The sequence below is a fragment of the Bombus pyrosoma genome, linkage group LG11 (assembly GCF_014825855.1).
Source record: "Bombus pyrosoma isolate SC7728 linkage group LG11, ASM1482585v1, whole genome shotgun sequence".
Lineage (NCBI taxonomy): Eukaryota > Metazoa > Arthropoda > Insecta > Hymenoptera > Apidae > Bombus > Bombus pyrosoma.
Genome location: NC_057780.1, coordinates 578,593 through 593,151, shown reverse-complemented (window position 1 = coordinate 593,151; position 14,559 = coordinate 578,593). Strand labels below are relative to the sequence as shown.

At 29.8% G+C, this 14,559-nt stretch overlaps 2 protein-coding genes across 9 annotated transcripts; one reads left to right on the top strand and one right to left on the bottom strand.

Moving 5' to 3' along the window:
* Positions 1-5,050: 5,050 nt before the first annotated feature.
* Positions 5,051-10,529, top strand: LOC122572601 (ubiquitin carboxyl-terminal hydrolase isozyme L5). Of its 5 annotated transcripts, none has more exons than XM_043737743.1 (7): positions 7,407-7,533; positions 8,678-8,845; positions 9,037-9,100; positions 9,376-9,481; positions 9,552-9,739; positions 9,865-10,062; positions 10,128-10,529. In XM_043737743.1, exons 2-7 carry the CDS (start codon positions 8,770-8,772, stop codon positions 10,429-10,431), a joined length of 936 nt encoding a protein of 311 aa, XP_043593678.1. In that variant the 5' UTR covers positions 7,407-7,533; positions 8,678-8,769; the 3' UTR covers positions 10,432-10,529. The 5 variants fall into 5 exon arrangements, with proteins under 5 accessions (XP_043593676.1, XP_043593677.1, XP_043593675.1 ...); XM_043737745.1 differs by lacking the exon at positions 7,407-7,533 and adding an exon at positions 8,633-8,677 and having other exon boundaries at positions 8,751-8,845; XM_043737742.1 differs by lacking the exons at positions 9,037-9,100; positions 9,376-9,481; positions 9,552-9,739; positions 9,865-10,062; positions 10,128-10,529 and adding exons at positions 5,054-5,914; positions 6,255-6,603; positions 6,721-6,904; positions 6,965-7,298 and having other exon boundaries at positions 7,370-7,533; positions 8,678-8,841.
* Positions 10,530-10,650: 121 nt separating this feature from the next.
* Positions 10,651-14,465, bottom strand: LOC122572588. Of its 4 annotated transcripts, none has more exons than XM_043737712.1 (8): positions 13,600-14,465; positions 12,242-13,259; positions 11,983-12,174; positions 11,734-11,927; positions 11,512-11,675; positions 11,149-11,401; positions 10,880-11,031; positions 10,651-10,798 (listed from the first exon to the last, which is right to left on the bottom strand). In XM_043737712.1, the coding sequence occupies exons 2-8, from the start codon at positions 13,154-13,156 to the stop codon at positions 10,662-10,664; spliced, it is 2,007 nt and encodes a 668-aa protein (XP_043593647.1). In that variant the 5' UTR covers positions 13,157-13,259; positions 13,600-14,465; the 3' UTR covers positions 10,651-10,661. The 4 variants fall into 4 exon arrangements, 3 of the variants coding, with proteins under 3 accessions (XP_043593647.1, XP_043593649.1, XP_043593648.1); XM_043737714.1 differs by lacking the exon at positions 13,600-14,465 and adding an exon at positions 13,402-13,576; XR_006318508.1 differs by having other exon boundaries at positions 10,664-10,798; positions 11,258-11,401; positions 13,600-14,461.
* Positions 14,466-14,559: the final 94 nt, after the last annotated feature.

The following is a 14,559-nucleotide window of genomic DNA, read 5'->3' as shown; positions in this document are numbered from 1 at the left end:
ATATAATACTACAAACTACAAACATGACTACAAAGTGTTGAGAAACTGTTGCTTACATAATTCTGCAATTGCATAACATGCGGTTGAAACATTTTGGCGTTATCGGTGGAAAGTACCGTCAGTTACTTAACATTTATAAACGAACAATTTGCACATTCTAACACTCTAAGGAACAGCCAGTTGAACCCCAACTTCGGTCGTTGTAGAAGTAAAAATATGTAAGAACAGTTTAGCATACATTCGTAAATAAAACAAGAGATATATAAATATAGTTTACACACGATAAGTATAACAAATCGAAGTACCAAAGGTCTTTGTATGTAAATATGTGATAATGTAATAACCAGGTGCATGATAATACGATAATATTGATATTTGTAATATAAATGTGTCATAGCAGTATTATTAGCTATATTAAAAGCTGATAAATAATAGTATTGTGTACAACATTATTACAATCACAATGTGTGTAACAATATTATATTAACAGTTGATATTAATAATTAATATCCTCTTCGATCTTTTTTATTCTTTTATTTCTTCATTTTGCACAATGCGTTGTCGGATCAAAAGATCTACTGATGTCGAGAAAAAGATCGAGTCATAATAATTATAACTGCTACTTGAGTGTCGTTTACTAACGTTATCTTCGTAAAATAGCAGCAGATACGTAGCAACACGTGCTTATATTGCAGTCATAAACGTGACTTCACGCCATAGATATGTATGTCCGTACGAAATTCGACCTTGTGTTTTAATGCTTGCGTAGATCTTTTATTTTAATACGCAGATTATAGTTTCAAATTTTGTTTTACTCTTACCTACATATTGGTAGAATTCTCTTTCTGCGCCATTTGATACCGCAAAAATTCGTATAGGTGAATATGAAGAGAATAGAGATTTGTTTAAACAAATAATTATCTCACTGAAACCTATATGTACTAAGGCTTTTATTTGAAAGTTTTGCGATATCCTGTAATCACATTTTTTTTTTCTTATGTAATTGAATAAAATGAACTGATTAAAAATTGCGTTTCCGAGCTATGCATATTCTATTGTAGATACAATAACGTGATTTACGCATTACATTCCACGTAAATCACTCATTTACTTGCTTGCTAACGAAACAAATGGCATTTATTCTATCATGAATTACATACATATATTCACTATAATCTTCGTTTGGCATAATATAGAGTTTACCGATACGGGCTTATTAATGTTTTATAAAATGTCTTATGAATTTTTCGTATTTCTTTGTAACATCATCCAATGCTTGGTGAAACTCGACGATCGTGTAACATAACTGGAGTATTAATTCTTTCCTTAATCATGCGTAAATATCTTTCCTACTCTCAAAAAGGGGCATACGACCTAAAGATTTAACACGTGAGAAATTAAAAATATGTTAACGCTTCCTCGAATTGAGACAAAGTTGCAATTCTATTAAGCGAAGATACTACAGACTTTTTCCAACGTTTAACTCAGTAAGGAAGTAAAGCTTACTCGTATCCTGTACGGTTATCGGACATATCAAATTAAAACATAACCTCTAATGGAGTATGCGATTCTCTCGTTGCTTTTGCACTTTCGAATCGTATACGAAACCTCAAATTATAAAGGATGAATCTTTTTGAAGGAAGGACATTCGTTACATGTGGTTGATCATGTCCTGGCTTGATCGAACAGAGTACGTTTCTAATACACAGACTTGGAAGTATTGCAAACGCTATGGCAAACGTCCAACCGGGCCCCTTAGGCCTTCTTATCTTGAGAGGGGACCAGGCCATGCGAGGCCTCTCGACCCCCGAGTACATTTCCTGTCAAAAGTAAGTGATGTTCCTAACGTAGATCGCATACGACGTTCTATTCTTGAGACGTCTGCCGCGACATTTTCAGCTTAAAATTCCTAGCGTATTTCTCATCGAGATGAACGATTCTACGTCAGAGAAAAGTCAAAAGCAAGTTTTTTCCTTTTGCGTCATCATTCCATGGCCATTTCATGTCCTCGTTACGCCGCAATTTCCTTTCGAACTTTGTTCGCATAAGTGGCTCTACATTTTGATGTGGAATAATTTTACTTTAAACTCGGCACATCTTTAGTATCTTTGATCGTGACTCTATCACGTATAAAATATATTAGAGTTAAAAATAAAATTAATGTTCCTATAGAATATAAAGTAGTTCTTGCATATTCAGCTTGATGGAGTTTATTTTCTCTTATTCTATCAATAAAGTCAACTTGTCACCGCAACTGTGTTTATGTCACTACGATTGCAATTACAGCCAATTTATGATTGAATGATATCAATTAATTAATCCATATATATATATATATATATGCTTAACAGTATTATTTTATTCAGTTCTTTATATACATTCGGATTGATCTAAAATTCTACTTTTTATTTATATATTTACCCGTTGCCGCCAAAAATTCCACGAATGGAAACATTGCACGCCGATAATGGCACTCTTCCGAATCACAGCGCAGGAAACCTTAACTGTAATGTACACAAGTTTTATTAAGAAAGGGATAGGAATAAGCAATGATTATATATAAACGATTTTTCTAGTCCAAAATTGTTTGTTAAATTTTCTTCTAATTTTATTTCTTAGATCAGTACTGGCTTTTTTTATGTCATTGAATAAAAAAGAAACTTTGTACTATAATTACATTTAAAATCTATAGCGCATATAGTGCATATATAGCCTATAGAGAGGATTTCAAATTCTTCAGGATTAAATCCTAACTAAAGAGACATGTGCAGAGCTATGCAAACAGTACGTAATTCATAGTAACATAAGCATTCAAGTAATATAACATTTTTTTTACGTTGTCATTCTAGAAAACAAAGTCGATATGAATTAAATAAAATATTATAAAAAAAATTCTTATAATATTAAAAATTAAAATTTACTCCAAGGAAAACGGTCGTTGACATTTGTAATTAAATTTTATATTGAAAAGAATGTAGTTAAATTACTAGATGCCTCAGAAAACCGCAAATCTAGCCAATTGAAATTAATCGATTAAAAATATAAGGATGGCCTTCGGTTTAGTCTCCTAGCGGACGTAATCTGGTTTTTAGGCGCGGCTACAAAGCGTCTACAAGGTGGTGGCAATCGACTGCTTCAGTGGAAATTTCCATTGCAGTTGGCATGCTGTGTGGTGTGACTGTACAGTCCACCATAAAAGTAACGGCTTTCTTATATTAAACATTGAAAATATTATTACAAGAAACAATTCATTATTTCTTTTTTATATCATGATTAGAAACATTTTTGTATTATAACGAAGTCGCAGAAATGACTTAACCTGTTCACATTTGCGGACGAGATATTTCGTGTACAAATTTATACCGAAAGCTTTCATAAACGAGATATTTCACGACGCAATATCGTATGCTATGAACGAGATATCTTGCGTCTTTATTTTTTGATATTTGCAATTAAAAAAAAAAGTTTTAAACGTATATCATATATCTGTTATTTTTCATACACATCTCTGATCTATAGATGAGATATTTTGTAGCGTAATAAGAGACAGAAGGTATATAACAAATCCTCGCAATAAAGAATATAAGGTGAAATGCCAATGTTCAACATCCACGTTGCGAGTCACGTGGTGTCATTACATCATTCAGGATTCGTACATAATATTCAATAAACTACTTTTGTTGCTATACCAGTCTTAATTATCTCATCAGATCACTTACATCCTTATGTGCAATCATACAATGTATATGTACTCATGTTCTTTGTCTCACTTGTTCCTTTTATCTTCTTTCAGATTTTCTTGTAACTATATGTATACAAGGATAATTCTGTACATGAACACATATATATTATAATTATACGTATCTACATTCACAAAATTTCACTTCAATTGCCGTACGTGAAGTTTTTACGAAAACTACCGTGCATTTGCAACATAAGCACTAAATATGAACATCGCAGATAGAAGGTCAATTTTATGGTTATAAAATAGACCTCAAATCATACATCGATAGAAGAGTATACCTCAAAATCGATCACGAACAAGTGTTAATTTCTTTTTTATCTCCAGAGCAGAAATTAAAAGAGATACGATAATAATCTTAATTTCAATTTTGAAACTATGATTTATTATTAAGAAAACTAAATATTATTAACTTGTCCTAATCACGTAGGAAAAGGATTGCATCCTAGCACCTTTTGATTATGCTTGCAATGTAAAAATTGTCTTTTTACACGTATACGTATTTATATTGTACGAGAGCTTTTCATTACTACATATTATAACATATTACTGTTTTATAATGTTAGTGATAGATTTTGTAATAAGAACTATATTTGTAATTTTTGTTTTCCATGACAGAAGTATATATATAAATTTATATTCAAGGCAATTCTGTTTATTAAATATGTTTCTATCTTTTACACTTTTAAAAATTATGAGGAATAAAGTATATTAAATGTTATGTATAGATTATTAATCTAATTGCAAATGTTAGTTTAGAACTATATTATATATTATATTAACGATAAATTTATAGAGAAGAGTTCATTTAATGTTATAAAAATATAATTTAATTAATTTTAAACGTTACTCTGTCCTTTATGTTTATATATCGCTAAATGTAACAATTAGATCATAATTTTATCTGATTTACTTGAATTTATAATTTATTTGATGAAAGGACGAAATAAGATAATGTATTTGAACAAAGTCAATTACAACTAAATCCTTTTGCAGCAATCAAAATCTGTAAAAAATATAGGGAAATAGAAAAACTTCCCTAGGAGAGATAAAACAAAAGAAGGCGATACGAGTGGTATGAATCATACTTTGAAAACGATGTTTCAGTTTGATCAGCTGTTGTAGATTATTCGATTAACCAATCAGCTGATAGAACGTCGACATCATATAATAATCTATCCGGAAATTAAAAAAAAAAAATTAATTTGCGATCAAAAAAGTAGGAAATAATAACTTTTTAATATTTTACTATAGTTTACAAAACTTTATGCTTTAATAATGATAGATTTATTTACCAGATGTAAGGCGCAAAATGAAGTAGCATCAGCAGTCATTTTCTGAACGCGGCGTGCACTGTAGTTCGAAATTTACTTTGAACTTTTAACAAGGAAGTGTTTATTCTGTTTTTATCTTTCTTGTAAATGTAAATTATATTTAAAAAGTTCAATTTACATCTGACTCAGCAAATTCAGGATCGTATGTTATTCATGTGAACGCTTCCTATCTTAAGGTAATTGCGACACGAAATAAAATCGATCCACAGTGTGTCATAAAAATAGCGAAATAAGAACTATATACTCGATAGTTGCACGTATTATTCGAGAAAAGCGATATTCAGGTTGATCAGTCGATTCGAGTAAAACTTTCGAATTTGTCTCCATAATTGATCAACAATAATCTAGATTCTAGTTAACAGAATCGATCTAACTTGTATCACCTGCCACGCAGCTGTACGCAACACAATGCAACGATATGATGTTTATGCTGTTGTTGAATTATCGTTTTTCGGCTGGACTATGTACATTAGCGAATCATAGAAAGAGGAGAAATCGTTTGGCAATCCGAGTGCGATGGTTTACACGTGCGAGTGTCAAAAACGATCTTACCATGTAGTTTCACAGACAAGAAGAGATGCTGTGGCATATTCAAAATTCTATTCAGTTTAGTGGAATTCGATGTTTCTGATTGGACATTTGTGTTTCTTTGAAAGGAACTTCATAAAAAAATAACAGCGTTAAAATGTCCACGTTAAAATTGAGTACGCAAGACAAAAAGGACTTGGACAAGTTCACCAAATTTTTGGCATTAAAGGCTGCACAAATTATTGTGCAGTCGAGGTCAGGTGAAAAGGTTAGCACAAAGTGCAAGCCAAATTCATCTGGAACAGATTGGGTAAGCTCTTCTATTTATAATAATTTTCATTGCATATATATGTTATAGATAATCCACATATTTATCTTTTAATATCTTTTCATTCTTTTCTTGAATTTTTTAAATGAAATTATATTTTATTTATTCAATATGTTAAAACAGCATTTTATTGGTATTTGTACCATTTGAAGAGAAGTTTGAAAACAATTAATGCAAATACAAAATTCATAACGAACAAACGCATAAGTTATTATTGATGTATAATACATAATTGAAAGCATGTAGTTAATATTTATATTAATTCTAATATGTTAATCGAGGTGTTTATAGTTTCCTACTTATATATCCTTTTATTATACAGTTCAACCTTGCTATTCATGATCTACCAGAGGTTTTGGCCGAAGCTAAAAGAGTACTATGTGGAGAAATAGTAAATTCAACCATACCTCTTTGCATTGAAATTTCATTAAGAACTGTTGAAGGTGATACAATGGTTTTAGAAACATGGAGCTTGGGTGTATTGCCAGAGCATAGTGATCCTACTGTAAGAGTAACATATACAGTATATAATAGAATGGGTATTTTACTCAAATCGTTATTATCTGTATCAAGAATTACTCCAGCTTATAAGTTAAGTAGGAGGCAAGGTCCGGATTCCTATGTTATTTGTTATAGGATTTATATGGGAGAACCCCAGCTACACACACTAGGTACAGAATAGATCAATTTTATATTAAAATATAATTTTGTCTTTTTAAATAAATTCAATACTTATAAGTTTACTTATAATATTGATAATATTTTAAACATATTGCAATTTTTTGCAGGTGATAATTACAAACACGTTAGGGTAGGTCAGTTGTGTACACCAGTGGGGACAATTCATTTATCAGTATCATATAGGACAAAAATGACTATATCTCCTACTCATACTGGTCGTGATTCAATAATGTTAAAAAGTGATCATTTTCATTCTGACTTGAGTCCTCGTCATGCTAGGTATCAACCAAGGTGAGTGAAGTGACTGCAATTTTTATTGGATTAATTGAAACTTTTTTATTGATATTTTAGCGAAGAAACGTCGAAATCGCTTAGTGATACTATCAAGGTTGGAGCATTTGTAGTTAATAAGCCTGTCACTGTTAACGAAGAGGATTTCGTTATACCAGATGTACCTTTTAGCTCTTTGCTAACTCCTAGACAAACCTCACCTCCTCCAGTCTCAGTGGCTGAGACCACAAGTACAAAGACTGCAACAACAATCATTGCTACGGATAGCAGCAATGGAAACAATGAAAGACTTACAAATGATAACACAACGTCAAAGTGTAACTCTCAAAATGGATCGAGAAGGAGTAGTTGTTCAATGACCAGTGGAAATGACGATTTTATTATGGTAGATTTGGTAATTAACGTTCCTATATTTTTAAGATACTAGAAATGTTTGACTAAACTCTTTAAATGTTACAATTACAGAAGACTCCCTTCGCAATAACAAACACCAATAGCGATTTAGGAGCATTTTATCGTGAGTGTCAAAGTGCACCGCAGCTTCAAGCTTTTATGGAGGAAAGAACACTTGCAGAGCAAGTCGGAGATCTTACGAAACAGTTGGAAACATTTGAAACAAATATGCGGCGGTATGAGGATATTCTGTCGTCATTATGTCAAACAGAAAATAATAACTAATATCGAAATCAATGCAATGTTAGGTGCTTCAACGAGAAATGTTAATATATACAACCAGCATATAGTGTCTCGTCATAGATTTATGCGATTCTCATTACACGTATCACGATATTTCAGCAAGAGCATTTCAATAAAATTTTTAGCCAAATGCTATCACTGCTTGTGATCACTTACGAAAGAATTGGATTTAATACAAGATTTATCTATAAAGTATAAAAATAAAAATAGTTCATCTGTATTACCAATGTATGTACATTTAGTATGTGTGATTTATTGATGTACTTTTTTTTCTACAATTTCTTTTTTTTTTTATTAGTTCCTTTTATCACTCCACCAATAATCAAAATATTTTTATTCAAAATTATTTTAATTTACTTCTATCGCATAAACTATATTCTCAAATTTATTGTAAATTAAGTGTATTTTATTTGTTGAACGACTTATTAATAATGCGAATTGATAAGCAGCGTAAATGATAATTAGTTAATATATTTTGAAACTTTAATTTATTGCTTGTACATAGTGTAAATTGTATTTTAGTGTTATAATATTGATTGATGATTAAGAAAGGATTATATAACTTTTTCATGTTTTATTATTCCAAACACTTAATAAATCAGGCTGTGCTTGCGATTTGAGTAAAACTTTTATGTTTAAGATGCTATATGCAACCCCCAATTATGATCATTTAATTAACCAATCCTAATTACAAGATACCATCTTTAGTGTAATAGAAGCTTTAAAAAAAATTGAAAGCATGAAATTACATATTTTTATGTAAATACTTTTTAATATTTTAATGCTGTGAAGTTGTTTTCGTCTGTTCTATTTCGTAACAATGTATGATATTCCCGCTCTTGAACTGTTCAATTCTGTCAAGTTCAAATTGATATTTCTTAACTATTTAATTAATTTTTTCAAGTTATAGTGATCCATTATACAATAGACTTTGAACTTGAATTATATCGTTTCAATGTTTATTTTTACTTTTCTTCAAATGTGTATGGATATTAATTTCCATAATGCTAAGTTAAATATTGGTTAAGGAAACAATTTTCGTTACATTGTGATATTACAACGTAAATCGGTTTGTAGGTATGCATGTTCCAATAGTAAAAGCGGTAGATGAGCATTAAGAATAAGTAATGAGTAGTATTACATTTTGGAGGGTGACAAAGAAATGAAACATGGCGGACTCAGCGGGCAATTGGTGTCTTATTGAAAGCGATCCTGGAGTTTTTACGGAATTAATAAAAGAATTTGGTAAAGTTTGATTGGTTTTATTTAGATTTCCTTCTAATTACTTTAATTTTGTTGAAAATAATTTATATATGATTATGCTAGAAGGTATCTGTGTTTATTGACAATTGCTTTGAATACATGCATGTTGGATTGTTATTTCTTGTAAGACTATACATTTCCAAGGGATTTGATATAATTTCTCTTTATTAAAGGTGTTCAAGGTGCCCAAGTGGAAGAATTATGGAGTTTGGATGATGAGCAATTTGATAATTTGAAGTGAGTATTTTGTTCATATAACATAACCTATTTAATATTGATTTATTTTTATTTCGTAGTGTAAACGAATGTCTTAAATTACAATGTAATCCAATATCCTTTCGCATTGACAATAAACAATAACAATATAGTAAAAACTTAATCTTAAATCTAAGATTATAAGCTTATGACCACATACATGTAAACTTTTGAAGAAAATAAATGAATTTAAATTAATATAATATATAATGTATAATAATATAATATATAATAATAATAAATTTGTTATTTACTAGGCCTATACACGGCTTGATATTTTTGTTCAAATGGGTGCAAGATGACGAACCCTCTGGAAGTATTGTTTTAGATAATAGGTTGGATAAAATATTTTTTGCAAAACAGGTATTTTTTATAATTATTATTAAATATTACTCAATAGTAAGTTAGAGGATAAAAATATTGAAAATTTTAGGTGATTAATAATGCTTGTGCGACGCAAGCAATCTTAAGTGTATTACTGAACTGCAAACATTCTGATGTATCATTAGGACCAAATTTGGAAGAATTTAAAAATTTTTGTCAAAGTTTTGATGCTAACATGAGGGGTCTCGCTCTTAGTAATTCTGATGTGATAAGAGAAGTACATAATTCTTTCTCAAGGTATTTTTCATATAACAATATGTATGTGCGTGCGTGCGTGTGTGTGTGTGTGTGTCTTAATGTTAAATATATATATATATGATATGTATATACATGTGACATAAAATAAACATTATTTATTGTAGGCAAACAATATTTGAATATGATTCAAAACAAGCGTCTAAAGATGATGACGTATTTCATTTCGTGAGCTATGTTCCTATTGACGGTCGGTTATACGAGTTAGATGGATTAAAAGATGGACCAATGGATTTAGGTCCTTGTCCACTTGGAGATCAATGGGTTCAATCAGCTAAACCAATAATACAGAAACGAATAAATAAGTAAATATCACCTGGTTAATGTATTCATTTGTGTCATGTAGTAATTGTACAATTTATGTTTGCAGATATAACGAAGGAGAAATACATTTTAATTTGATGGCAATAGTAACAGATAGAAAAGTAGTTTATGAACGACAAATAGCAAATGTCTGTGATCCAGCAGAATTGGAACGTTTACAAACATTGATTGAGAAAGAAATTCGAAAATCTAAAAGATATCAGATTGAGAATATTAGAAGGAAGCATAATTATTTGCCATTGATAATGGAGCTTCTTAAAATGCTTGCTAAAGAGGGCAAGTTAGTGCCTCTGTATCAAAGAGCAAAGGAGAAGGCGTTGGAAAAGGAATCAAAGAAGAATAAAGTTTAAATCTTGGTTTTCTAAACTGTATAAGAGAAATATTGGAATGTATGTACACTGCATAAATATTATTGAATAAATTATAGCAATGTGTTTTTAAAGATAAATGTAAATATATTATTTTTCGAATTTTTCTAAGCTAAAAAAGTTAGTAAAAACTTATATGTATGACGATGTAATTCAAATATGAATTATATGAGAAAATATTCAAGATGCACAATTCATCTTTTCCTATTTTATTATATACTGATATCTTCGTTCAAGTCTTCATCTATAATTTTAACTTTTCCATTATAAAGGAGTCTAGGAAGAAATTTATCAGTCGATTCATTTTTTATATCTTGTATCTTTTCATTATATAAATACTCCACGATGTCTAGAAAGTACGAAGTGAAAATTATTATTAATACAAAACAAAGCATTTAATATTCATAATTTTATTAATTTAAAAACTTACCAATAAAGTTTTTTGTATTTATTTTTAGAGCAGCTTCTTGCACAAGATAAAAAAATATTTTACACAAAAAGATATTAGTAACTCCATCAAAATATTTCGCTACATTTGACCAGACTATTTCTCGACTACTCGAAATTCCTTTTCCATAAACGCTGCAATATAATTTTCAGTATACATAGAGCAGATTTACTATGTTTTATATTAAAAAATAATTACTTATGTTAGGAGATATAACGAAGTTTCTGTATTATGAAGGGTTATTAACTTACTATTCAATTAATTTTATTTTTATATCATTTAAATAAATAGGTTCTGGACAAAATAATTGCATGTGCAATTGAAATACCCAGAATTTCTTCAATGTATTATGGTGTATACCTAGCTTTTCTTCTAATTTGCGCCAAACCGGTTTTGGGATAATAGCATCTTTTAAATCCTCCACCGTCTCACATAATGTTATGCTTATGAGAGTTTTTATAAATTTACCAATTAAAGATAATGTCCATTTGATTTCAGACGATGCTACAATAAAGCACGATTGTATTAGTTTTATTACTATAATTATTATTATTATTATTATTATTATTATTATTATATATTATAAAAATTGCAATATTTAGAAAGAAACTTACGGTCTTCGTCTTGCTGCATCTTTTTAAGCAGTTGGTAACGTGACCAAACTGAATGTCTTGAACGTCCCAACATTTTACTTAATTCTGAAAATCTGTGTACTTTTTCCTCATTTTGTTTATTCTTCATGTAAGACAAAATTTTATTATCTTCAACTGATGTATATCTATAAGATACATTAGTAATTAATATTACACGAATGCAGCTTTTGATATGGACAGTACCTTTGAAAATTTTTCTCATGATTTCCATATAAGTGTTTGAATCTATGAAAAACACTATACAGTGTTCTCCATGGTAAATTATTTGCTAAAAATTGAGTAAATTTTTGTCTCTCTTCCATGCTTTTTATATAAAATCTATTGGCACGTTTCATATGAATGAAGGGTTTCACACATTTAGGATTCCAGTCATGAGCCTGCATATGAAAGATTATCAATAAAAGAGAAATATATAACATTAATTAGACATACTTTACAAAATGCTTTCCAATTATTCTTGATAATTTTATCTTCGCTAGGTGTAAATATGCCACTTTTTAGTGGTCCATGTTTTAAGAACAGCTTTTTCTCTCTTTTTGTTAATGTTTTTGAGCCTGCGGTATGTTCAATTTTATGTTGTATCGGTACTTTATGCATTAATTTTACTTTTAGATTATATAATTTCTAAAAGAATAATAAGTTAATATAAAATAATTAATATATGTGAAATACGATTGATGCAGATATTTACCTTTATTGCATCTTCAGATAATTTATTTTTCTCTTCTTTTTCTCCTCCTTCTTCTTCTTCATCTTCTTTTTCATCTTCATATTCTTCTTCTTCTTCTTCTTCTAATGGCATTTCAATATCTAGTTCTCCTAAAATATGTTTTAAGTCATCATAATCCTCGTCGGTATCTTCTTTATTAGATTTATGTTCTCCTGTTATTCTAATCTTATTTTCTACATTTGTTTCTTGGTTTTCTATATTTTTATGAGTTGTACTATTTTCTTCATTGTCAGTGATATAAAGGGGATCAACTTCTGGATCTCTGGATGTTTCTACGTTTTGCATGGTCTCATCAATCGTTGAACAAAAAATGTCTGTATCGATTTTACTTTCTTCAAAATCCATCATAGAATTGAGATCATGCAACATATCAATAGCTTCCAGATTATTTAATTCATTATCACATAATTCTAATTTGACTGCATCAGACAATTGATCATAATCACTGTCGCTACAAAGTTTCCTTTTTATTTTTCTTTCAGGTTCATATTCATTACAGAGATATTGCCTCTTTCTTTTATGTTTCGATGGTGTTTCTGTTTGTGAATGCCATTTCATTAAATTTATACCCAAATTATTAGGAGTGAAATTTTTTCCACTATTTACATTTTCTATTTGAATATTCTCTATGCTTTCTAAATCTCCCAATGTATTACTTTTTTGCGGGGTCTTACATAAATCTTCTATTTTTCTTACACTAATTATCGATTGTTGACTTTTATTTGTCATTTCATCATTGCTACAACCTTTTTCTAAATCTAAGTCTGCATAACTAGTTTCAGAACTTATATTTCCGTTGTTGACCAATGATTTTTTATTAACTTCCTTATTAGGAGCTCCATTTTGTGTTAATATTTTTTTCTTTTGCAATTCCATCTGTTATTTCAGAAGATTTACTACCATATAATAATTCATTATCTAATATATATTCATCATTTGTATTTATCCTTTTTTCAAATACTTTAAATTATTTTCATATCTGAAAAATGTTCATAGTCATTTATGAAAACTACTGTTTGTTTTAATTATTAAAATTAAAATAATTATTCTACAATATTACTAAAAAAAATCATTTTTGTTCTTAATCAATTAATGTCTTTGTATATATTATATTATATTACGTTTTAGACATTTTCTAAAAGAGTGTTATTGCAATGTCAGAATAAATTATAAGTAATATACAATCATAAAATTATTTATTTTATAATTAAAATTCTAGTATTTTAAATATTTTGTTATTTCTTTCTTGATATTAAAATGACCGCAGCACATGTAACATATACTACATATAACTACCATAAAGCTATAAACAAACTAACCTCTTCAAAGCGTTTATTATGCTATATAGATATAGATTGTAACACGTGGAAATAATCGCAATCACGATCTAACTAAACTAAACTAAACTAGGCTAAACTAAACAGTTCTAGGAAATTTGCTAGGGGAAAGCGTCCGAAAATTGAGTTGTGAGAAATGAACATGAAAGACAACGAAATTCTCGTTCTTGCCAGATAGATAGAGACGAGTAGAGTGCATCTGTCTCTATCTGAGATGTTCATAGCAGCCAGGGCCGGTTAACAGTTAACCAGTTACACTGGCTCCTTCTTACTTGATGAAACTAAGACTGCGCTTGAGTGAACACAATTAATTACTAACACGGCCCCAAAGTACTACGTTCCTCGGAAACGGTTTCAGTCATTCGATTCCTATATTTCTATGCCCAATGGCGCAGAATGAGAACGTTTTTGTTTTCCACGTTGATTTTTCGCGACGGCTTATTTGATTTTCAATTTTCGGCCGGTTTCTTCTATGCTCTCGGTATATGAGCGTCGAGACCCGTTTATACGATCGTGTTCATACGTACTTACATGCGCATAGGTTTTCAAGAGCTAACAGTTAGGTCCTAACCCCTAATCTAACCACAGACGACGAATAGATAATATACGAATACATTTTCACTTAATGAATTTTTAAATCATTTTTTCAGTAAGGAAGTTATTTATTCACAAAAATATTTCTAAAGAACACGAATGATCTGCAGTGCCTGTTAATAATTAGTGTTACAAGAATGAATTATAGGATATATCTTATTTTATGGTTAAACAATAGCTCTAGCTATCTAATGGAGAGTGCTTTTCAGTAACGCTTTTCCATTTCATTCGCACTGTACAATGATTTTGATGAAATTTTCGACCCATCTGGTACGAGGTGTTAAAAGTAAGTGTGTTGGAGTTTTAATCTTGTCAAGCTTGTACAAGCCATGCATTTTCATACAGTCC

Bases quoted from the DNA above. Each gene is read 5' to 3' on its own strand.
- LOC122572601 (XM_043737740.1), top strand. From the start codon at position 5,762: ATGTCCACGTTAAAATTGAGTACGCAAGACAAAAAGGACTTGGACAAG. The intron at 6,604-6,720 runs GTACAGAATAGA...AATTTTTTGCAG, and splicing joins ACCCCAGCTACACACACTAG to GTGATAATTACAAACACGTT. The intron at 7,299-7,369 runs GTAATTAACGTT...TTACAATTACAG, and splicing joins ATTTTATTATGGTAGATTTG to AAGACTCCCTTCGCAATAAC.
- LOC122572588 (XM_043737712.1), bottom strand. From the start codon at position 13,156: ATGGAATTGCAAAAGAAAAAAATATTAACACAAAATGGAGCTCCTAAT. The intron at 12,175-12,241 runs GTAAATATCTGC...TTATTCTTTTAG, and splicing joins TATCTGAAGATGCAATAAAG to AAATTATATAATCTAAAAGT. The intron at 11,402-11,511 runs GTAAGTTTCTTT...GCTTTATTGTAG, and splicing joins GATGCAGCAAGACGAAGACC to CATCGTCTGAAATCAAATGG.